At 44.9% G+C, this 25,839-nt stretch overlaps 1 protein-coding gene across 7 annotated transcripts in view; it reads left to right on the top strand.

The window, feature by feature from the left end:
* The window catches only part of PLCB4 (phospholipase C beta 4), a 524,177-nt gene that overhangs the window by 372,770 nt on the left and 125,568 nt on the right, over nucleotides 1–25,839 (top strand). For all 7 annotated transcript variants that reach the window (XM_077485485.1, XM_077485488.1, XM_077485487.1 and 4 more), the window contains 7 exons: nucleotides 2,204–2,285; nucleotides 2,532–2,632; nucleotides 12,459–12,516; nucleotides 19,196–19,304; nucleotides 22,477–22,687; nucleotides 23,348–23,441; nucleotides 24,608–24,687. In XM_077485485.1, coding sequence (XP_077341611.1) covers nucleotides 2,204–2,285; nucleotides 2,532–2,632; nucleotides 12,459–12,516; nucleotides 19,196–19,304; nucleotides 22,477–22,687; nucleotides 23,348–23,441; nucleotides 24,608–24,687 — 735 coding nt within the window. The remainder of the gene's footprint in view (nucleotides 1–2,203; nucleotides 2,286–2,531; nucleotides 2,633–12,458; nucleotides 12,517–19,195; nucleotides 19,305–22,476; nucleotides 22,688–23,347; nucleotides 23,442–24,607; nucleotides 24,688–25,839) is intronic.

Raw genomic sequence — 25,839 nt, 5'->3', positions numbered from 1 at the left:
AAGAATGTAGTCACCCTGTCCTGGTCCCCCTGTATATAAGAATGTAGTCACCCTGTCCTGGTCCCCCTGTATATAAGAATGTAGTCACCCTGTCCTGGTCCCCCTGTATATAAGAATGTAGTCACCCTGTCCTGGTCCCCCTGTATATAAGAATGTAGTCACCCTGTCCTGGTCCCCCTGTATATAAGAATGTAGTCACCCTGACCTGGTCCCGCTGTATATAAGAATGTAGCAAACCTGCCCTGGTCCCATTTTATATAAGAATGTAGCCACTCTGTCCTGGTCCCACTGTATATATGAATGTAGCCACCCTGTCCTGGTCCCCCTGTATATAAGAATGTAGCCACCCTGTCCTGGTCCCCCTGTATATAAGAATGTAGCCACCCTGTCCTGGTCCCGCTGTATATAAGAATGTACCCACCCTGTCCTGGTCCCCCTGTATATAAGAATGTAGTCACCCTGTCCTGGTCCCCCTGTATATAAGAATGTAGTCACCCTGTCCTGGTCCCCCTGTATATAAGAATGTAGTCACCCTGTCCTGGTCCCCCTGTATATAAGAATGTAGCCACCCTGTCCTGGTCCCCCTGTATATAAGAATGTAGTCACCCTGTCCTGGTCCCCCTGTATATAAGAATGTAGTCACCCTGTCCTGGTCCCCCTGTATATAAGAATGTAGCCACCCTGTCCTGGTCCCCCTGTATATAAGAATGTAGTCACCCTGTCCTGGTCCCCCTGTATATAAGAATGTAGTCACCCTGTCCTGGTCCCCCTGTATATAAGAATGTAGTCACCCTGTCCTGGTCCCCCTGTATATAAGAATGTAGCCACCCTGTCCTGGTCCCCCTGTATATAAGACTGTAGTCACCCTGTCCTGGTCCCCCTGTATATAAGAATGTAGCCACCCTGTCCTGGTCCCCCTGTATATAAGAATGTAGTCACCCTGTCCTGGTCCCCCTGTATATAAGAATGTAGCCACCCTGTCCTGGTCCCACTGTATATAAGAATGTAGTCACCCTGTCCTGGTCCCCCTGTATATAAGAATGTAGCCACCCTGTCCTGGTCCCCCTGTATATAAGAATGTAGCCACCCTGCCCTGGTCCCGCTGTATATAAGAATGTAGCCACCCTGTCCGGGTGACACAAATATTATTTTTCACAGAGTCTGCTGCTTCAGTGTTTTTATATCTTGTCAGATGTTACTATGGGATACTGAAGTATAATTACAAGCATTTCATAAGCGTCAAAGGATTTTATTGACAATGACATGAAGTTTATGCAAAGAGTCAATATTTGCAGTGAGGACCCTTCTTTATTTAAGCCCTCTGCAGTTCTCCTTGGCGTGCTGTCCATCAACTTCTGGGCCTTTTCTTCTCTGGACAAGGTTATTTTCCGGATGCCCCAAACAATCAGAAAGTGGATTCATCAGAGAAAATGACTTTCCCCCAGTCCTCAGCAGTCCAATCCCTGTACCTTTTGCAGACTATCAGTCTGTCCCGGATGTTTTTCCTGGAGAGAAGTGGCTTCTTTGCTGCCCTTCTTGACACCAGGCCATCCGCCAAAAGTCTTCTCCTCACTGTGTGTGTAGATGTCCTCACACCTGCCTGCTGCCATTCCTGAGCAAGCTCTGCACTGGTGGTGCCCCGAACCCGCAGCTCAGTCAACTGTAGTAGAAGGTCCTGGTTGTAGCCGGACTTTCTTGGGCGCCCTGAAGCCTTCTTCACGAATGCAGTGGGAATGTTTTTTGTTTTTTTTTAATGGGATTAAGTTCATTTTCATGGAAAAGAGGGACTGTATACAAGAATGTAGCCTCCCTGTCCTGATCTTACTTTTATGTAGGAATGTAGTCACCCTGCCTTCCTTGCTCCTGACTTGATGGACCATGGGATTTGTAGAATGCATTGAGGGGTTCACATAACTGCAATTAGCATGCACTTCTTGGGAGACTGGGGAACACCTGCTGGTGGACAATGGAACTACAACCTTCCGCTCTGGGAAGCAGAGCACCACCAGCAGGTGATCCAAGACATCCAAAACAAATGGAAGTGGAGGGGGGGGGGGGTCGAGGTATGGGAACTCATGCAGGGCTTTACAAGGAGGCAGAAAAACACTGTATTTTTATGTGTCCATTATTTTTCTATACTTTATATGAACTATCGCTTAGCATGCAACCTGTAACATCTCTTATCTTCCCCTCCCCCCTCCAGTATCACACGGACATTTGCATCAGGAAGGACGGAAAAAGGCATCTTTCAAGCTCTGAAAGAATTAGGTTTTCCGAGTGGAAAGGTGCGTATTTCCTGGCGGTGGGCGCTATCTCTTCTCCAATTTGCGCGGTATTTCTGCGGGACATAAAAAGATTTAAGAAGTTGGTCGTCTTACTATCCCTCGGCATCCGAATTCCCCTCCGTTCCTCGCCAGCTGAAGGGAACAATGGGATTTATTTCTAGGAAATCATTCTAAATTAAAAAATAAAATCTTTTCTGGTGAAAGTGAATTTTTAATTTCTTTTTTTTTTTTCCGTTGTTTTTGCAGAATGAGGACATCGAGCACTCGACATTTACATTCGATAAATTTTATGAGCTTACGCAGAAGATTTGTCCTCGAACTGACATAGAAGAGCTTTTCAAAACAATGTAAGTCGGATCCTTTTGAACTGGTATGGAACTGTTGTCGGGACTTGGATCACCTACTGGTGGCGCTCTGCTTCCCAGAGCAAAAGGTTCTAGTTCCATTGTCCACCAGCGGGTGTCTCCCAGCAGCCAACAGATCCCAGTTATCAGTCTCCACCTGATGCTGGCTGCTGGGGGACACCCGCTGGTGGTCACTGGAATTACAACCTTCTCACTGTGGGAAGCACAGTGCCACCAGCAGGCAATCCAGGTTCTGAGAACTCTATATACTTATGGTCTGTTTATGGAACATTCGTTGCACAAATGTCAGAAGCATTGCTGGCTGAATGAAATATCACTGTTATGCCCTACTTTCATGTATTATTCTGTGTCGTATTGAACTGCATGAGGCTATCATTTTTTGGGAGTATGCTGACATCTAGTGGCAGTTTCTGGCCACTACAACTTGAATACTAATGTGATTTTGGTGAATTCCTCTGTCCTCCCCTCCTGTTTAGTGCTACTTAGTTTGGTCCTAATTAGTCCCTCCCTGTTTCTTCCATGTTCCCTTAGTCAGTGTTATTTATTTACATGTACAAGACTTAGGAAAGCCATTGGGGTTGATTTACTGAAACTGGAGAGTGTAAAATCTGGTGAAGCTCTGTATAATAACCAATCGGCTTCCAGGTTTTTTTTTTGTCAAAGCTTAACCCCTTGACGAGTGACGGCTACAGTGTGGACAGCTAGTTCTGGGAGGCCATCATATGACCGCCTTCTGTGATCTGGCCCACGGCTGGGCATAGGAGGCGCGCTCTGTGATCATTGTCCGGAGGACACTGCTGATCACAGATTGAGGTAAAGAGCCAATTAGCGGATCTTTACCAAGGGATCAGCTGTGTCCAATCACAGCTGATCGTGGATGTAAATAGAAGCCAGTTATTGACACTCCTTTCCTCATGCTGAAAGCATGAAGATTGGAGAAGAGAGAAGATAACCGGCTTCTCTAAAAGGGACATCTACACTGATATCAGTGTCCTGATTATCAGTGCAGTCCAATCAGTGCCCATCAGGGCTTCCTCATCAGTGTCACCTATCAATGCCGCCTACTAGTGCCCATCAGTGCGCCTACAAGTGCCCACCAGTGCCTCCTCATCAGTGTCACCTATCAGTGCCGCTTACCAGTGCCCCTCAGTGCCATCTATCAGTGTCGCCTACCAGTGCTGTCTATCAGTGCCCATCAGTGCTGTCTATGAATAAATGAATGAATGAAATACTTGTATAGCGCACAATGCGAACTGAATCGCCTCTAGGCGCTGTGGCGAGCTTTGATCATCTGCTAAAAGAGGAAGGTCTTGAGTTTTTTCCTAAAAGCCAGGTGATTTTCTTCCTGGCAGATTTTGATTGCCCTCCAGTGCATCCTCAGTGTCACCTATCAGTGCCGCCTACCAGTGCCCATCAGTGCCTCCTCATCTGTGTCACCTATCAGTGCAGCCTACAAGTTGCGTCTATCAATGCTGCCTACCGGTCCCCATCAGTGCTGTCTATCAGTGCTGCCTACCAGTGCCCATCAGTGCTGTCTATCAGTGCCCATCAGTGCCTCCTCAGTGTCACCTATCAGTGCCACCCACCAGTGCCCATCAGTTCTGCCTAAAAGTGTCCATCAGTGTCACATATCAGTGCTGCCTACCAGTGCCCATCAGTGCCGCCTACTAGTGCCCATCAGTGACGATTATCAGTGCCTCCTTTCACCTATCAGTGCCGCCTACCAGTGTACATCAATGCTGCCTACAAGTGCCCATCAGTGCCTCCCCATCAGTGTCACCTATCAGTGGTGCCTACCAGTGCCTATCAGTGCTGTCTATCAGTGCCGTCTATCAGTGCCTCCTGTCACGTTTCAGTGCTGCCTACAAGTGCCCATCAGTGCTGCCTACCAGTGCCCATCAGTGCCGTTTATCAGCGCCTCCTGCCACCTATCAGTGCCGCCTACCAGTGTCCATCAGTGCTGCCTACAAGTGCCCATCAGTGCCTCCCCATCAGTGTCACCTATCAGTGCCGCCTACCAGTGCCCATCAGTGCTGTCTATCAGTGCCCATCAGTGCCTCCTGTCACCTATCAGTGCTGCCTACCAGTGCCCATCAGTGCTGCCTACCAGTGCCCATCGGTGCTGCCTATCAGTACCCATGAGTGCCTCCTCATCCGTGTTCATCATGAAGGAGAAATATTACCTATTTGCAAAATTTTATAACAAACTATGAAAACACTTTTTGTCTTTATTTGTTTATTTAGCAAAAAATAAAAAACAGGTGGTGATTAAATACCACCAAAATAAAGCTCTATTTGTGTGAAAAAAAATGATAAAAAATGTAATTGTCATTCAAAGTGCGACAGCGCTGAAAGCTGAAAATTGGCCTGGTCAGGAAGGGGGAGTAAAAGTGCCCAGCAGGCAAGTAGTTAAATGAACACATTGAAGATAGAAGGTGATTGACTACCATGCACAAGCTGCACCAGATTTTGCACTCTCTGGATTTAGTAAATAACCCCCCCATTGTCTTCTTACACTTCAAAAGACTGGTACATCTGTTGTACTGCACATGGCTGAATTAAAATCTGTCTTATTGAAGAGTTAAAGTGGAGTTCCACCCCAAAAAAAATAAAAATATTCATTAATGTACATAAAAAAAATAAAAAATAAAACATTTTTTTTACTCACCTCTAAATACCTGTTGCTAGGGGGTCCCTCGTAGTCTGCCTCCTTCAGCGCCTGGGCTCTTGACATCACTTTCCCCGGCGCAGGAAGAGACATCAGCTCCGCCCCCTCCCTGTAGGCAATCATGTGGGACACGCGACAGGTCCCAGACGACTGCACGGCCAACAACGGCATGCGGAGCGGCTCGTGCATGCGCAGTGGGTACTCGGCTGTGAACCCACAGTTACAATGCCGGCGCCGCGGAGGGGGGGAGGAGCGGGTCTTTGTTCCCCAGCATTGCTGGACCCTGGGACAGGTAAGTGTCCGATTATTAAAAGTCAGCAGCTGCAGTATTTTTAGCTGCTGACTTTTTTTTTTTAAGTGGATCTCCACTTTAAGCTGCTTGTGGATGGTGCCAAGTCAGTAAGTGAAGCTCCTGCCCAGTCAGACACCCAAGGAGGTGTTGTCAATGCAGAGAGCGGCATTTGAAACAGAACAGTCACTGTAAATGTTCTGAGATCAAGGCCTGTATCATCAGCGCCATCTAGGGGTCAAAATGCAACATTGTTTTCAGAATTTCATCAATGAGACAACTGTGCCGACTTTTGGCCACTGGATGGCGCTGATGATACAAGGTTTAATCACTTAGAAAGCGTACTGTGACATTTTGTTCAACCAATGCTTCTGACATTATTATTATTATTATTATTAATATTATACAGGATTTATATGGCGCCAACAATTTGTGCCTCATTTTACAACGTGAGGGCAGACAGTTCACTTACAATACAATACAGGAAGAATCAGAGGATGGAGCTGATGATAAAGGTATTAATCACTTAGAAAAGTTATGGTGACTACAAGAGTACCTTGGATTACGAGCATAATCCGTTCCAGAAGCATGCTTGTAATCCAAAGCACTCATATATCAAAGCAAGTTTCCCCTTAGAAGTCAATGGAAACTCAGATAATTCGTTCCACAGCCACTGCTTGTCTATGCAGTACCGCATGTGGCCAGAGGTGGTGGGGGGCATCAGAGACACTTGGAAACACCTGGAAACACTCAGAGACACCCTCAAGGACGGAGTGTTTCTGAATGTTTGCGAGTGTCTCCTAGTGTCTCCCGAGTGTCACTGGCGCCCCCGTGCCTCTGGCCAAATGCAGTACTGCACACCCCAGAGGCTTGAATACCACTCGTCTTGTGAGACAACACTCGCGAGCCGAGTCAGGATTTTTTTTTTTTTAAAACAGCTCGTATTGTGAAATGCTCGTAAAGCGCATTACTCGCAACCCGAGGTTTTACTGTACTTGTTTAGCTTGCAAAAATGAAAAAAAAAAGAAGAAGAATGTAGCCACCCTGTCATGCTTCCAATGTATATAAGAACATAGCCACCCTGTTCTGGTTCCGCGGTATATATAATAAGGTAGCTACCCTGCCCCGGTCCCCCTGTATATAAGAATGTAGCCACCCTGTCATGTTTCCACTGTATATTAGAAGGTAGCCACTCTGTCCTGGTCCCCCTGTATATAAGAACGTAGCCACCCTGTCCTGGTCCCCCTGTATATAAGAACGTAGCTACCCTGCCATGGTCCCCCTGTATATAAGAATGTAGCCACCCTGTCCTGGTTCCGCTGTATAAAAGAATGTAGCTACCCTGCCCTGGTCCCCCTGTATATAAGAACGTAGCTACCCTGCCTTGGTCCCCCTGTATATAAGAATGTAGCCACCCTGTCCTGGTTCCGCTGTATATAAGAACGTAGCTACCCTGCCTTGGTCCCCCTGTATATAAGAATGTAGCCACCCTGTCCTGGTTCCGCTGTATATAAGAACGTATCTACCCTGCCTTGGTCCCCCTGTATATAAGAACATAGCCACCCTCTCCTGGTTCCGCTGTATATAAGAATATAGTCCCCCTGCCCTGATTTTACTATATGTAGAAATGTAGCCACCCTCTCTTGGCAGACAGTACAGTTACAATACAATTCAATACAGGAGGAATCAGGGTACCAATTAGGCAAAATATCAATGCCTGTATCATCAGCTCCATCTAGTGGCCAAAGAAGGTTGTAGTTTTCCAAAATGCCTAGATTCGACCGCTATAGCTCATTTTGGCCACTAGATGGAGCTGATGACACAGGAATTCATCACTTAGAAATGTTACAGCGACTACTCGTTCAGCTTGCACAAATGCTTCTGACCTTCGTGCAACGAATATTTCATAAACAGACACCTTTGTCTTTTATTGGTATTTTATGTACTGTATGTGGTGCTACTTTGGTTAGCAGAGCAGGTAAAGCGCCCCTCCTCTGCCTTCCCGCTTTTCACTATTGCATAATGATTAACATAGGAAAAGCAAACTGCCCCAGCCATGGCCGGGGTATCCGGTACGGGTTCAAACTGGGTCACTGGTAACATGCATGTTATCACAATGCAGAAGAATGCACAGTTTATGCGTTGGGGTGCTGCAGGATTATTCATTTCTATGGACACCTCAACTCCATTTAGCAACAGACATGCATTGCAGCACCCCCACAAGGCATGGCAATGCACCCATGTGCGTTGTGGTGTGCTACAGAAAAATAACAGCACGTGCATTTTTTTCCTTTATAAGAAGCTGACAACCCCCGCTTCCTCTGCATTCCTCTTGCCATCTCTTGTCTCGGAAAAGCTTATAGAAGCAGCTATTGTGAAGTGGCCGTCTCCTTCCTAGCTGTGTTTTCCTCATCATTTACATTGCAGGGCTTATCAATGCTGGGGCCAGGAATAAGGTAAGTACCCCACCTTGGGAACACAGGTGTATAGGCGCTACAACCTTCCTACATAACGGCTCCTCCCGGTGCTCAGACCTCGAGGCTGCCGGCACCTCCAATGTACCAGAATAACTAAGGCAAGGATCTCACACTGGCGGCCCTCCAGCTGTTGCAAAACTACAAGTCCCATCATGCCTCTGCCTGTGGGACTCATGCTTGTAACTGTCAGCCTTGCAATGCCTCATGGGACTTGGTAGTTTTGCAACAGCTGGAGGGCCCCTAAACAAAGGGGATTGGTTGGCACTCAGCCATCACTAAGTTCCAATGTCCGAAACGCGTAGGGTGTTTTTGCAGCATTCTACACATCTTTTCAATAAAGGATTACTATTTTTTGGATGTCATCCAGAGTGACGGCCATTCCTTTATTTAAAGCGGAAGTAAACCCATCCATAAAATAGTTTCATTTACGGCACGTGCCAGAAATGTAACACTCCCATTGGTTGTGCTCTCAACCAAACTGTCAGAACCATCCAATGGCTGGTGTCATAACTGATCACATGTGCAGCATTGTGGCAGTTGTAGATTAAACAGAGGCAAAGATGGCAGCTTCCTTGGCTGAAAACGATTACTTACAATTTAAATATTCCACTTTACTCATGCCCCTCCCCCCGCCCCACTCATTTAACCCTTGCACTGCAGGAAAAGTCACTGCAAGGGTAGATATAATTTCAGGAGTTCAGCTTTAAAGTAAGGCAAAAAAAAATATTTTATTTTGTATAGAGGCAAGACAGGAAACAGGTTCATAATCCCTGTCAGGTTTTTTTCCCCATCTGTGTCCCATTGGGGAGGTTTCCCTTCACTTCCTGTCCCATGGCCAAAACAGGAAGTGAGAGGAAATCCCTCCAAAGAGAAGCTACTCCTGGTTGTCACCAGAACTAGTGTCCCTATTGGAAGATTTCCCCTCTATTCCTGTTCTGGGGGCAACCCAAAATGTGGGATTTTCTTTCACTTTTGGTGAAGACAGGACACATAGAGAGGGTGATTCTCCCTAACGGGGACAGAGGCAGCAATAAAATCTGACAGGGGTTCTAATCACTCTCCACTTTATCTAACACACAAATAAAAGCTATTTTGCCTGTAGGTATACTTTAAGTCAGTGAAAAACATTCCATCAGCAAAGGAAATAGCTTAATAACATTTGTTTTTGAAGTTAGAGGATCTGATGACATCACAGGCTGGAGCGGAGGGGAGAAAAGCCTGTGTGTGGGCCAGTCTAGCAGAGGAACCTGGGGAGGAGGTTGGAGTGGAGGATCGAGTAAGCAAAGCTTGGGTTCTGCATTGGTCTCAATGATGTCAGAGAACCTGGGACTACTTAACCATAAGTGAGAAGCGCCTGCTGGTACCAGTCTTAACAGAGGAGCCTGCAGGGGCAGAGGACTGGGTAAGTAAAATATGAGTTCTGCATCTGTCTTGATGCCATCCGAGGACCTACAAGTGCTGGATAGTAGGAGGGAATAGGCTACAGGGACCGGTCTAGCAGAGGAACCTTCAGAAGTGGAGGACAGGCCCTGCGTTGGTCTTGATGGTATCAGAGGACCTACGACTGCTCGACATTAGGAGGGATTAAGCTACAGGCAACGGTCTAGCAGAGGAGCCTTCAGGAGAGGAGGATAGGTTCTGTGTTGGTCTTGATGGCATCAGAAGACCTACGACTGCTCGATATTAGGAGGGAATAAGCCACACGGACCGGTCTAGCAGAGGAGCATTCAGGAGAGGAGGATAGGTTCTGCGTTGGTCTTGATGGCATCAGAAGACCTACGACTGCTCGATATTAGGAGGGAATAAGCTACAGGGACCGGTCTAGCAGAGGAGCCTTCAGGAGTGGAAGACATGTTCTGCGTTGGTCTTGATGGCATCAGAGGACCAACGACTGCTCAATATTAGGAGGGAATAAGCCACAGAGACCGGTGTAGCAGAGGAGCCTTCAGGAGTAGAGGACAGGTTCTGCGTTGGTCTGGATGCCATCAGAGGACCTACGACTGTTGGATAGTAGGAGGGAATAGGCTACAGGGACCGGTCTACCAGAGGAGCCTTCAGAAGTGGAGGACAGGCCCTGCGTTGGTCTTGATGGTATCAGAGGACCTACGACTGCTCGACATTAGGAGGGATTAAGCTACAAGGAACGGTCTAGCAGAGGAGCCTTCAGGAGAGGAGGATAGGTTCTGTGTTGGTCTTGATGGCATCAGAAGACCTACGACTGCTCGATATTAGGAGGGAATAAGCCACACGGACCGGTCTAGCAGAGGAGCATTCAGGAGAGGAGGATAGGTTCTGCGTTGGTCTTGATGGCATCAGAAGACCTACGACTGCTCGATATTAGGAGGGAATAAGCTACAGGGACCGGTCTAGCAGAGGAGCCTTCAGGAGTGGAAGACATGTTCTGCGTTGGTCTTGATGGCATCAGAGGACCAACGACTGCTCAATATTAGGAGGGAATAAGCCACAGAGACCGGTGTAGCAGAGGAGCCTTCAGGAGTAGAGGACAGGTTCTGCGTTGGTCTGGATGCCATCAGAGGACCTACGACTGTTGGATAGTAGGAGGGAATAGGCTACAGGGACCGGTCTACCAGAGGAGCCTTCAGGAGTAGAGGACAGGTTCTGCATTGGTCTTGATGGCATCAGAGGACCTACGACTGCTGGATAGTAGGAGGGAATAGGTTACAGGGACCGGTCTAGCAGAGCAGCCTTCAGGAGTAGAGGACAGGTTCTGCATTGGTCTTGATGGCATCAGAGGACCTACGACTGTTGGATAGTAGGAGGGAATAGGTTACAGGACCGGTCTACCAGAGGAGCCTTCAGGAGTAGAGGACAGGTTCTGCATTGGTCTTGATGGCATCAGAGGACCTACGACTGCTGGATAGTAGGAGGGAATAGGTTACAGGGACCGGTCTACCAGAGGAGCCTTCAGGAGTAGAGGACAGGTTCTGCATTGGTCTTGCTGGGAGACCGGTTTTAAAGCCTGGAGGGTGCCTGCAGGAGTGGAGGATTGGTTAAGTACATTATGGGTTCTGCATTGGTCTTGATGACATCAGAGGATTTATGGCCTTTGGATAATAGGGGAGAAAAGGATGCAGGGACCAGTCTAGCAGAGGAGCCTGCAGGAGTAGAGGATCGGGTAAGTACAGGTTCTGCATTGGTCTTGATAATCTCAGAGAACATGCGACCACTGTATCATAGGGAAGAAGAGGATGCGGAGACTGGTGTTACAGGTTCATTCAAATTAACTAGCCAGTCACTACCAAGCTGACAAGTCTTCTCACAGCAGTTTGGTTGGTTGCTTAAGCTTAAAGCCTCATACACACAGTACGATTGTTGGCCAGCCGAGCGTCTGATTTTTGTCAAATGAGTGTGTGCCATGATCTTGTCTTGCACACTAACAGTACACAATTGTCGTGCCACAAACACAAACGTAGTGACATACTACGAGGAATTTCAGCTCTCGGCAGCACCCTTTGGGCCCCTTCTGTTAATTTTGTGTTTGGTGAGCATTGATTCCCAGCATGCGTGTTTGTACTTTCGACTTTCGTGTGACGTATTTGTGTACTGACCATACGAAAATCTGACGTCAAACCGTTGTCCGCCGAAAATAAACTAGTCTGCCATCCAACATTTATTGGCGAAAAATTGGACAGCAATTGTCAAAAGGAGCATACTAACAGTCAGATTTTAGGACAACAGTCTGTCATCACACAATCCACTGCCAACAATCGTACCGTGTCTACGAGGCTTAAGGGTTTGTTCATACTTGTGGTAATGCTTTCTGTCCTCTTAAAAATTTGATCAGCGGTGGATCACTTTTCAGAGGTATTGAAGGACAGGTGCCCCTTGGCGACTGTTTTATTTATTTATTTATTTGGTTAATTGCCAAACCAATTTTACATTGTAGGTCTGCACCGCAATTGTGAAGCCAACCATTGGGTTAGTTGGGCTCACCTATTACACTAGAGATGCCTTGGTGGGCAGTTTTTACATCCTGTGTGAAAAAGCCCAGACTCCTGCTCAAGAAAGGGTTAAACAATCAATCGTTTCAAATAAACATTGATCTGATAGTCCAGTTATGGACTGAGCTTTTACTAACTGTCTTCAGATTACCCGGCCTGGTTATATATTAACAAGGTTCACCAACTAACAACAAGCTTCAGCTGAAGAACCTTTTTGCCGCGGCTCTTCCGTGTTATTTTTGTTCCATTTATAGAATTGAATGTATGAGTGCGTCATTATTAATAGCAGTCAGTTTCACGAATTGGCTATTGTTTATCTGAATGCCGTTCTGTTCATAAGTCAATGACATTATTGATGAGAGATATTTGTTCTCCGAAGACTTAACTTTTTCCTAATCCGTTTCTTTTTCAGCAATGGAGAAAAATCTGATTGTTTAACGGTAGACCAATTAGTGAGCTTTCTAAATCAAGTAAGCTTTTTTCATACATTAACTTCTCTACCAGTCTTTGTGCCGTGGCTTGCTCTTCCATCCTTCCATTGCATGTGCCCTCCAATCATCCAATCCATCGTCCAATCATCTGACCGCTGTCCTTAATTTGCCGATGGCCTTCTCTCCATGGTCCATGCCCAGGGGTCTCCAAACGTTCTTATCAAAGGGACAGTTTACTGTCCTACAGACTTTAGGGGAGCCGGGCTGTAGCCAGTAAGAGTAGAAAATGCCCTGTCTCAGACTTGGTTGTCAGTGGGAGTAAAAATGACATAGCACCGTGGTCAGAAGGAGGAGGAGTGGTGCCCCATCATTGGTGTCAGTGGGAGGAATAGTGTTCCATCATTGGAGTCAGTGGGAGGAATAGTGCCCCGTCATTGGTGTCAGTGGGAGGAATAGTGTCCCATCATTGGTGTCAGTGGGAGGAATAGTGCCCCGTCATTGGTGTCAGTGGGAGGAATAGTGCCCCATCATTGGTGTCAGTGGGAGGAATAGTGCCTCATCATTGGTGCCAGTGGGAGGAATAGTGCCCCGTCATTGGTGTCAGTGGGAGGAATAGTGTCCCATCATTGGTGTCAGTGGGAGGAATAGTGCCCCGTCATTGGTGTCAGTGGGAGGAATAGTGCCTCATCATTGGTGCCAGTGGGAGGAATAGTGCCTCATCATTGGTGCCAGTGGGAGGAATAGTGCCCCGTCATTGGTGTCAGTGGGAGGAAAAGTGCCCCATCATTGGTGTCAGTGGGAGGAAAAGTGCCCCATCATTGGTGTCAGTTGGTGGAAAAGTGCCCCATCATTGGTGTCAGTGGGAGGAAAAGTGCCCCATCATTGGTGTCAGTGGGAGGAAAAGTGCCCCATCATTGGTGTCAGTGGGAGGAATAGTGCCCCAACATTGATGTCAGTGGGAGGAATAGTGCCCCATCTTTGGTGCCAGTTGGAGGAATAGTGCCCCGTCATTGGTATCAGTGGGAGGAATAGTGCCCCATCATTGGTGCCAGTGCGAGGAATAATACCCCATCGTTGGTGTCAGTGGGAGGAATTAATGCCTCATCATTGGTGTCAGTGGGAGGAATAGTGCCCCATCATTTGTGTAAGGGAGAGGAATAGTGCACCATAATTGGTGTCAGTGGGAGGAATTATTGCCTCATCATTAGTGCCAGTGGAAGGAATAGTGCCCCATCATTGGTGTCTGCAGAAGAAATAGTTTCCCAATGTTGGTGTCAGTGGGAGGAATGGGACTTATATAGCAAACCGCTATATAAAGGCTATTAGCCTGGAGGGGGCATTGATTAATTTGCTCTCATTCAGCCCATGACAAATGGAGCCATGTACAACCCTTTCAATTCCAGATATTGGAGGGCAGTGATGCCAGACATCGGCTGCTGGTTCAGTAAACTATTTGGGCTTCATTTTTTTCCAAATCTAAAAAAACAGCCAAAACCAATATTATAGCCTAACCAATAATACAGCAACCAATCAGATTCTGCTTTCTCACCCCTGTGGGCAACCTATATCTGTGCTTTGTTTTTTGTTTTTTATAAGAAATGATGCCCTCCGGTTGCCCAGCCTTGTTCCTGTTATTTCAAATTCCTTCTCATTTTTTTCCTTATATGTTGCTTTTTGATTTGCTTTTGTAACAATGACTTGTATCCACTAACATGTGGCTGATGAATGTTTTTTATTTGCAGTCTTTCTCAACCTTTTTTACGGCAGAGAAAAACTTTAAATAATTTTTAGGTCTTGAAGAACCCCTTACTAAAACCAATTCATTGGTGGTTAGTGAAAAAAAATGCCTCATACATTAGTTGTCAATGCAACCCCTATGGATGGCTTAAAAACATCATTGGCTTTGTGCAACTGGCTCTACCAAGTGGCATTGAGATCAGAACTATGTAGACACCATCAAATAGGAGGTCAATCAGCCACATCTAAAGGAACCCCTTGCAACCTCTTGAGGAACCCTGGGCTTCCACAGAACCCTGGTTGAGAATGGCTGTTCTTTAGTGTGTACTTCCTCAATCCAAAGCCTAGTGTGATTTCTGCCCCCTCTCCCCTCCCTTTGCCAAAAAAATAAGGGTAAGACCATCCAAAAATGGATCTACAATGTGATGGACCGATGCTGCATCCACTTAGGTAACTATGAATCAAAAAAAAAATAATAATTACCCATACTTCTCTTTTAATTCCTCTAATTCCCACATTTCATCTACTCTGTATAGCCGACGTTGTGTGGAGGGAGGTGAGGGATCCTTCCACATCAGGGGAACATAGTCTTTTCTGCGTCAAAGAGGTGGCTGAGGACCGACCTCAAATTGTTATGTAGAGTTCTTAATACCTACATTCACACTTTGGTGAGTCAGACCCAAAAGGCCCTTTTTAAAAAGGACTTCCACCTTCAGACAGAAGACACCAGGGTGGTTATGGCCGACCATGGTCAGGTAAAACTTAGCCAACTGGTTATGCTAACAGAGCACCCAAGCACCTCAAGTGAGAGCCACTAAGCCATTTAATTTTCGTAAGCTTTCCTCAGAAACCAACAGACTTTTTCTTTTGGCAAAATTATTTTTATGGAATATTTTGAATATTCGCAATAGCAACGCAGCAGTAACAGTTACAAGTTTGAAAAAAATATATACGAAAAAAATACAATATGAGCCTCAGCAAGGGTCTCCACCAACACATTGGCCAGAGACCAGTGAATGGCCGAATAGCCAAATAAATCCAGGTTCCAATAAAACCCTCCAACCCACCCACACTCCCCAACAACCATCAGGTCAGGGTTGTGGGGAAGAGAACATTGACAAGGTGTTTTGCAAGGTGCCCTCCCTACTGTATGTTGAGGGCATGTGGTCTGGTATGGTTCAGGAGCGGGGTCTGCAAATTCTCCCCCCCACCCCTCCCCTTTACAGGACACCAAGGCTGTATGCTCAAATAAGAGTTAATACTCTTATTAATATTCTTATCAGCCTCCTAGTAGGCTGACTTTAGCTCCCCACCATCTACTTAAACTTTTGGCCAGTTGGCCAGACTACTAGTATTATCAGAAGGAGAGCACAGCAATGGCAGCCCCCATATGTCCTCCTAGTAGGCTGACTTTAACTCTCTGTCTACCTTTACATTTTGGCCAGTTGCCCAGGCTACTACTATTATCAAAAGGAGACGACAGTAATAACAGATTGCATATGTCCTCCTAGTAGGTTGACTTTAACTCTCAGTCGTCTATTATAAACATGTGGCCACTTGGCCAGGCTACTAGTATTATCAGAAGGAGAGGACAGTAATAGCAGATTACTATCTATTAAAAAGGTTTGGCCAGTTGGCCAGGCTACTAGTATTTTCAGAAGGAGAGGACAGTAAGGACAGCCTACATATGTCCTCCTGGTAGGCTGACTTTAGCTCCCCACCATCTGCCATAAATTTTTGCCCACTTGGCCAGGCTACCAGCATTATCAGAAGGAGAGGACAATATTAACAGATTACATATGTCCTCCTAGTAGGTTGATTTTAACTCTCAATCGTCTACCAAAAACTTTTGGCCAGTTGGTGAGGCTACTTTTATTATCAAAAGAAGAGAACAGCAATGACAGCCTACATACATCTTCCTAGCTGGTCATGTATTTGTTGCTAATATTCTAATAGAGTATTCTGGATGAAATAATATTACATTTGCTCTTCTTTTTTAATTTTCATCTGCAACTGCCCAACAAAACAGCAAATTGTACATAAGCTATGCAATAGGGTTGCTTTACTAAAAGCAAATAGGCTGTACACTTTTCAAGGGATATTGCACTTTGTGTGGGAATTTTCCCTTAGCTTAGTGAAGTGGCGAAAATTTACCGTGCAATGACGTGCCAGGAAAATAAAAAAAAATGTAATTTTGCTCGCATACGATTGGATGATGGAAGTCAGCAGACCTTCACTTAATTCAGTAGGGGGAAATTTCTTTGCAAAATGCAAATTCCTTTGCTGAAATAACCTATTTGCCTTTAGTATACAACCACCCTATAATAAACCTAACATCGGTGTTATTCTATTTATCCAGAATGCATTTCAAAGTTTTCCCTTAAAAACACATATAAAGAAGCCGGCAGTTTTGTGTGTTATCATCCAGCCTGACAAAGCTGTACTCAGGCACCAAGGCAACAAGCAGCGAGATATAGGTCATTAAGCACACATCCACTCTCAGTTCATTTGCTGTTGTAGGAGAGACGCGGCTGGTACGTGCCGGTCTAATCAGTGAATCCTGCAGTTGGAAAAAGACTCTCAAAATGCTGTATATGCCACTTTCAGGCTTGATTGATGATCACCCACTCTGCCTGGGCTTTGTGTAAAGCCAGCAAGAAAACAAGAAGTTATTGCTAAGAAAGGAAGAAGAATATCACTTAGAAAAAGTGTAAAAAAAATAAAAAATAAATAAAACACAAAATAAAAATGGCGTGTTTTTTTATGATATTTCATAATGATGTGAAAATCAAGAATTGCACATTCTATCTGGGGTACAAGATTAGGGTATAGGGTAGGGGTCAGGCCCACAGGCCTTATCCAGCCCCCTATAAGATTTAACCCGGTGCCTGGGCAAGTTGTCTTGTATTTGAAAGGGGGCCCTGATGTGTCAGGTAGGGCAAGGCTTTGATGTGATGGGGAGACTGATGTGGAAGAGGGACCTCTCATGGGATGGAAGGCTGTGATTATGGGCTTCTCAAGTGATCAGGGGCTTCCCATGTGATTGGGGACTTCTCATGTGATTTGGGTCTTCTCATGTGATTGGAGGCTTCTTGTGTGATTGTGGGCTTTTCGAGTGCTCAGGGGCTTCCCATGTGATTGAGGGCTTCTCATGTGATTGTGTGCTTCTCGAGTGATCAATGGCTTCTCATGTGCTTGAGGCTTCTCTTGTGATTGGAGCATTTCTTGTGATTGGGGGTTTCTCATGTGATTGGGGGTTTCTCATGTAATTGGGGGCTTTTTTATGCGGTTGGGGGCTTCTCGTGTGATTGGGGCTTCTCTTGTGATTTGGGCCTCTCGTGTGATTTGGGTCTTCTCATGTCATTGGGGCTTATTTTGTGATTGGAGGCTTCTCGTGTGATTTTGGGTCTTCTCATGTCAATGGGGCTTATTTTGTGATTGGGGGCTTCTTGTGTGATTGGGGCTTGTTTCGTGATAGGGGACTTTTCATGTTATTGGGGGCTTCTCATGTGATCATGTGTTCTCATGGTTGGGGACTCTTGTGTGATTGAAGGCTTCTCTGATTGGGGTCTTCTCATGTGATTGGGGAGATTTTTTTGTGATTGGGGGCTCCTTATGTTATGGGTGGGTTCTCTTGTGACTGGGGGCTTCTTGTGTGAAACAGGCACTCTGATGCGGAAGGTAGGACTCTGATGTGAAGGGGGGACTTAAAAGTGAAGGGGCAACTCTTATGTGAAAGAATGGTAGTTGGGAGAGGGGGGTTGGTTGTTTATAAGGGTGCCCCTGCTGCTTTCTGTTTATGCCAGTGTCCAATTACCTGATATTAGCTGCATATTACCCATTGTTAAAGACAAAGGGGTTGATTTAATAAAGGCAAATAGACAGTGAACTTTGCAAGTGCAGTTGGACTCTTCAAAGTGCAGTTGCTCCAGATCTTAGTAAATGAGGCAAAGCTTCACATTGCAAAGAATACCCAATCACCTGCAAAGAAAACAGCATTTTTGACCAGTTGACCAGGCTACTAGTATTACCAGAAGGAGAGGACAGTAATGACAGCCTACGTACATCCTCCTTGTAGGCCGACTTTAACTCTCCACCATCTACCAAAAACTTTTGGCCAGTTGGCCAGACTACTAGTATTATCAGAAGGAGAGCACAGTAATGACAGCCACCATATGTTCTCCTAGTAGGATCAGTTTTCCAGGCTACTAGTATTATAAGAAGGAGAAGACAGTAATAACAGATTGGATATGTCCTCCTACTAGATTGACTTTAACTCTCAATCATCTATTATAAACTTGTAGCCACGTGGACAGGCTACTAGTATTATCAGAAGGAGAGGACAGTAATAGCAGATTACTCTTGTCTTTTAAAAAGGATTGACCAGTTGGCCAGGCTACTAGTATTTTTAGAAGGAGAGGACAGTAAGGACAGCCTACATATGTCCTCCTAGTAGGCTGACTTTAGCTCCCCACCATCTACCATAAACTTTTGGCCAGTTGGCCAAGCTACTAGCATTATCAGGAGGAGAGGACATTACTAACAGATTACATATGTCCTCCTAGTAGGTTGACTTTAACTCTCATTTGTCTACCAAAAACTTTTGGCTAGTTGGCGAGGCTACTATTATTATCAGAAGAAGAGAACAGCAATGAAAGCCTACATACATCTTCCTAGTAGGCTGACTTTAACTCTCTACCATCTACCAAAAAGGTTTGGCCAGTTGTTCATGCTACTAGTTATATCAGAAGAAGAGAACAGCAATGACAGCCTACATATATCTTCCTAGTAGGCTGACTTTAACTCTCCACCATCTACCAAAACCTAAAATATCATTTTTGGATGGACTTCACCTCTAAATTAAGAAATATAGGCAAATGTATAGCTATGTGCTAATGGTTACATGGGGTTGTTAATTGAAAAGAACAACATATACCATACAAAAATTGCTGAATGATGCTTTTTTTTTTTTGTCCTGTAGCATCAAAGAGATCCTCGTCTGAATGAAATCTTGTTCCCGTTCTATGATGCAAAGAGAGCAATGCAGATCATAGAGACCTATGAGCCCGAAGAAGAGCTGAGACAAAAAGGTATTTGTAATTGGATTGATTCGTCATTGTAGTGCCTGTTGCACTATTCACCCATATGTTTATGTAATTTTTATGCTCAATAAACGCTGTTTTGATAAAAAAACAAAAAAGGTATTTGTATTAGGCCGCGTACACACGGGCGGACTGTTCGCCCAACTTTGTCCGTCCAACAGTTTCGGCAAACAGTCCGCTCAAAATTAGCATGGACGGACATGGCCACACACGACGAACGAACAGTCCGCTGAAACCGTGCGCGATGACGTGAACGGCACGTACGACGGGACGAAAAATACGACGTCCTATACACTGCATTATAACTTTCGGCGTGTAAATCCTTTCTGAGCATGCGCCAAACTTAGTCTGTCGAACAAGCCTACACACGGGCGGACTGTTCGCTGAAACAAGGTTTCAGCGGACAGTTTTTTCGGAATTTCCGAAAAACCTTGTTCGTCCGCTGAAACTGTCCGCTGAAAGCCCACACACGAGCGGACTGTCCACCCAAACACTGTTCAGCGGACAAGGTTGGGCGAACAGTCCGCCCGTGTGTACGCGGCCTTAGAGATGTATTCTTCAATGTAATTATGGGACTCAAATCCAATAGCGAAACGCTGACACAAATATGGTAGACCTCTGACCCTACTGGTGTAGATGTTTGATAGAGCAATTCGTATTCCATATGTGTCTCGTAATAACCTGCCCAGCCACGTATAATGAAAAGGACTTTTATTTTATGTTCTGGATGCATGGAAGCGAGGCCAATTCTAATCTGGAAGCCCAGCAAAGTTCATTATGAAAAAAGTTTGATGGAGTTGTGACACCGTAACCTAGAAAATAAACTACAGACTGCAAATGACTGCAGAACGCTGAGAGATTTATATCACATTGGCCGTGACCTTTCCCTCTCTTCTGTATCTCACAAAGTTGAAACTATAATCTGATTAAATGAAGGGTGGCCTCACCAAAAAATGTACTGAGGAAGATTGATGGCAAATAATGACTGAGACATGAATATGTTTACAAGAATTATTGGCAAGCCTCATGAATGTACTTGAATAAAAATTTAAGGAAATGCTTTTGCTTTGATGCTCTCACTTTGCTTATAACCCCCCCCCCCCCCCCCCCCATCCCTCTTATGCTTAGTTTGCTTGCAGTCCCATGCTGCTCCTTCCCCTCTCATAGTCAGCACTCAAATCAGTGGTATTGGTGACCCCAGGGAAGTGGTGACGTCACCCTCTTCGGTCTTGTGATAGTGTCCGGGCAAAGTAATTGGCCGAGTAGGTCATACGCCCTGCTATACCTGGATAGATAGTCTTATGCCGTGCACACGCGATCAGAATTCCGGCCAGAAAAAGACCGATGAGAGCTTTTCATCAGAAAATGCGACCGTGTGTATGCTCCATCGGAATTTAGCTGTCCGAATTCCCGCCAGCCAAAAATTGGTAGCACATTCCCAATTTTTCTGACGGAAAAACTTTGTATCGGTAATTCCGATCGTGTGTATGCAATTCCGACATACCAAAAATCACACATGCTCAGATTCAACTACGAGACGGAAGCTATTGGCTACTGGCTATTGAACTTCCTTTTTCTAGTCACGTCATAAATGTTGTACGTCACTGCGTTATAAATGATCAGAATTTGATGTGGCCGTGTGTAGGCAAGACAGCTTGAGCCGAATTCCATCTGGAAAGCCATCAGAGCTTTTTCCGACGAGAATTCCGATCGTGTGTACGCAGCATTACTGGCTATAATGGTGGAAAAACATTTCCATGCTTCCCACAGAAAAACTGACAGTAGACTTCTGGTGTAATTGGCTGCAGCCATGGATTTCTCTGCCTTGAAACCACACATAACAAAGAGGCAGAAATGCTGGTGACATCATTGATCTAATGTGGCCACCTAGCCCAATTTGGACAATATCATTGGCTAAATATGATAATGGGGCCATAGCAAGTCAATGCTGTCTTCAGCATCTGCCTTTACCTAATGTGGCCACCTGGCCATATTTCGGCATTGTCATTGATCAGATATTGCCCTGTGGCCATAGTAAGTCAATGATGTCACTTAATGCTGCTTGCACCATATGTGTCCACCTCGCCATATTTTGGACAATTTCCATGACAAAATATGGTCGTGTGACCATATTAGGTCAATGATGTCACCAGCATACACCTAATGTGTCAACCTTTCCATAGTAGGTCAAGGATGCCACCAGAATCTGCCTGCAATTACTGTGGGCACCTGGCCATATTTGCACAATGTCAATGATAAAATAGGGCCAGGTGGCCATAATAAGTCATTGATGTCACCAGCATTCACTTGCACCCACTGTGACTACCTGGCCATATTTTGATGACGTCATTGACCAAATATGTCCATGTGGACATAAAAGGTTGATAATGTCACTAGCATTAGCTTCCACCTAATATTTTGAACAATGTCATTGACCAAATGGGCCATGTGACCATATATGGTCAATAATGTCACCAGCATCCACTTGCACTTACTGTGGTTATCTGGCCTTATTTGGACAATGTCATGGACCAAATATGGCCATATGACCATAGTTGGTCAATTATGTCACCAGCATCCACTTGCACCTAATGTGACTACCTGGTCATATTTAGGACAATATCTTTGATCAGATGTGTCTGTAATAGGTCAAGGGTGTCACCACCATCCACTTGCACCTAATGTAAGTACCTGGCCTTATTTGGACAATGTCATGGACCAAATATGGCCATATGACCATAGTTGGTCAACTATGTCACCAGCATCCACTTGCACCTAATGTTTCTACCTGGTCATATTTGGCCAATATCTTTGGCCAAATATGGCCATGCAGCCATAGCAGGTAAGTGATGTCACCAGCATCCCCGTCCATTTGTTAGGTGCATCCCCCAAACCTTAGCTCATCCTTACTCACCACCTCCACCTTTTCAGCAGACAATAAATCGTCAATAAAGAGAAAACTTCTATTACATGATGGGAGAAAAAAAATGTTTTGGTTCAGATTTGCTTAGCTGTACAAAAGGAATAACCTCATACCAATCTTAAAATGTGAATTCTTCCATACAGACATAGCTTTTGGAAGCTTGGGACCCTATATATAAAACGATGTTTGAAAAGTTTTTAGACGTTCAGCTGACTTCTTCTCCTTTACCACTTGCAGGTCAAATATCAAGCGATGGGTTCTGCCGATATTTGATGTCTGATGAGAATGCCCCAGTCTTTCTCGACCGATTGGAACTCTATCAGGAAATGGAGCACCCGCTTGCACACTATTTTATTAGCTCCTCCCACAATACATACCTTACCGGCAGACAGTTTGGTGGGAAATCATCTGTAGAAATGTACAGACAGGTCCTTCTAGCTGGATGCAGGTATTTCTGTTTAGTTAAAAAAAGACCTCCACAATATCATATTTGTGATATGGTCTTTTTTTGAAAAATATGTTTTATTGTACATAGATGTATTGTCATGATCTCTATAGATGAATATTGGTTGCATATAAAAAAAAAAGGCGTAGATCCTGAGGAAGCAAGACAACTGTGAAACGTGTTGATCCATTACGCCAGTTTGGAGTTATGTACATGCACCAACTAAATACAGTGATACCTGACAACTATGGTTTTGTGGTTTTTATGATGTTTTCTAATCATGTAATAAAGACGGTGATTTTTTTTTTTTTTTTTTTTTTTTGGTATGTCAGTGTATATCCTCTCTGTAACTTTCTGCCCTCCTCCTCCTTCTTTTGATGGGGATAGGAGGAAGAATATTGTAACACTGGTACTTAAGGGAAGGTACCCAAAGAAAGGTTACAGGAAGGTCCCGCCATTAGTATACTTGGTGACCTAGCATTCACCTGACCTGATTTAGCAGTAGCTTTTAGACGATTCAAGGTAGATACGCTTTAAAGCTGAACTCCGAATCCATAAACTTTCATTTAAGGGATATGAATCCACTTTGTGTGCACCAAATGCCTTTGCAGCAAAATTATGCTTGTAAACATTTTACTGAATGTATGTCTGTGTTATGGGCAGGTGTGTGGAGCTGGATTGCTGGGATGGAAAAGGTGAAGACCAGGAGCCCATAATTACTCATGGGAAGGCCATGTGCACCGATATCCTTTTTAAGGTATGTAAGATGGGCCAGTTATAGGGGGTTCTAATATAATACACTAACACCAGACATCTGTAAGCCCTTGTACACACGGTCGGAGATTCTGACAACCAAATTTTGTCCGTCGGATCTTATCCGAAACTGTTGCATACACACGGTCGGACAAAGTTGTCAAAAAATCCGATCTTTCAGAACGTGATGACGTAATTTCGTTACGATGGGACTACGTTCAGGCTAGTAGCCAATAGCTTTGATGTAGGAATTTGATCTGAGCATGTGTGGCACTTTGTCCGATCGGAATTCTCTACACATGATTGGAGTATGTCCTATCGGACCAGTTTGTCGGAAAATATTTCCTGCAAGTTGGAAAATTTGGTCCGACGGATATTCCGACTAAAACCGTCCGATGCATACCACACACAGTTGGATTATCTGACAACACGGTCCGATAGGACACATTCCGACGGATTCTCTGACCGTGTGTACAAGGGCTAAGTGTGTGCAAGAACTAAAAGTAGAAAAGTTCTCCATTTTGCTGGTCAGTAGGGATGTGCTTGGGTTCATTGTGAACCTGGTTTGGTCAAAATCCAGAAAGTACCTGTCATTTAGGGGATTATGAGCTGAGCTGCAGATGGGAAAATCCCAGCCCTGTAGCATGCGCGGGAGGCATGCTAGTGACATCATTGACCTAATATGGTCTTATGGCTATATTAGATCAATGGCTTGGGTTGGTCCAAACCAAGAAATTGGCTATCATTACTGGACCAATGGGTTGTGGGTAGAAGATTCTCCACCCCAGAGCTCCATGCATACAAAGGATGGGGGGGGGGGGGGGGGTGGGGGGAGATACTCATTTCATCATAGACCTTATATGGCCAAGTTTGGTCACAGACCAAACTTCAATGTTCTTAGGTTTGGCCTGAACCCAGAAGTTGACTGTTATTACTGGGCAATGGGTTGTGGGTGGGAGATTCCCCACCCCAGAGCTCCATGTATACAGAGGATAGAGGGAATGTGACATTGTTGAACTAAATTGGCCTTAAGGCCATGCTAGGTCAATGATGGTGTTTTGATCGCTTTGCTTGACGTAAGATGTATTTTAGGTGGTGCTTCCTTTTTTGTGTCCTCATTCAGTCCTTAAAGACTCATTAACCCACTGTATTCTCTGCTCATTTTTGAAGGATGTAATACAAGCCATCAAGGAGTATGCGTTTGTCACCTCGGAATATCCTGTAATCCTTTCATTTGAGAACCACTGCAGGTAACATTTTATTGTCCCTAAATGTGAGACTCTCCAGGCATCTCTTGTTACCTCTTCACTGACTCAGATATAGTAGTGGACCTTGCATTTCAATTCCAGGGTATTGGAATATATAGATTTGTAGGGAAATTTTAAATTTGAGGCCTACAAAAGGGTACTTCAATAACTATATCCAATACACTGACGAAGGAGCAGACCAGTAAACGATTACCCGTTGGATTTCTTCCCCATTGGGGTTCTAGTAAAGAGCCCATAGGACATCTCAACCGGTCAGCAAAAGCTGCCAGAGTTTGCTCCTTCACACCCAATAGTGCGGACTTTAATTTAGCACTTCTCATTGGAAGAACAGTTTCAAATGAGAGTGTAAGGTTACCTAGGGGGGCTGGGAGAGGTGGAGAAATCCCAAACATAGGGTCCTCAGCTTCCACAGCCCCCTGAAAACTTCTTTCTGTTCCTAGAAGACCTTGGTGAACTGAAGACTGATCATAAAAATAAAATGTTCCCATAAGGATTAACTGTATTTTCTTGGTCGCACTGCAGTACCAGATTTCACCAGCAGTTGTTTCTGATTATTGTGTATATAGGCTTCTGACCTGAGAAAACATGGATTTTTGTGGGTTGAACCCAGCCAGTGGTTCTCAAACAGTTTTCCTGGTAATTGCGTTTGAGGTATAATTATATTAAATGTTAAAGGGGTTCTCCTTTCTAAATAAACCCCTTTGTCATCAGTAAATTCATTTTATTTAAAGGGAGATTTGTAATATAATGTGAAGGGCAACTGGACCTTCAGTTTAAATGAGATGAATACATTCCAGGTGCATAAAAACAAAAGATGTGCAAAGTCTTACAATTATCTTTTGATAAAGCAGCCACAGCCTGAGTAGAAAAGCTTATCCCCTGCCGGCATGCTACATAGAAGGACTTTCTGCAGGTAAGCAGTAGTCTCACTACAGAGGTCAGAACTAGAGCTTTCCAGTCAGCAATGCTCTTTTATGCTTCCCCCAATACCAGCGGTCACCGGTTATAGCGGGCTAGCTAGAGGACTTTACCTAAAGCAGCTAGTTGGTTACCCCGAGGACTTAATACACAGGGCTGGCAAAGTGGTACAAGAGACTGAGCAAGATATACAAAGTAGGACCTGTGCTCCTTGGC

The sequence above is a fragment of the Lithobates pipiens genome, unplaced genomic scaffold (genome assembly GCF_037356315.1).
Source record: "Lithobates pipiens isolate NorthernLeopardFrog02 unplaced genomic scaffold, aLitPip1_a1.2 Scaffold_18, whole genome shotgun sequence".
Classification (NCBI taxonomy): domain Eukaryota; kingdom Metazoa; phylum Chordata; class Amphibia; order Anura; family Ranidae; genus Lithobates; species Lithobates pipiens.
The sequence above is the reverse complement of the archived record's forward strand: the minus strand, read 5'-3'. Positions and strand labels throughout refer to the sequence as shown.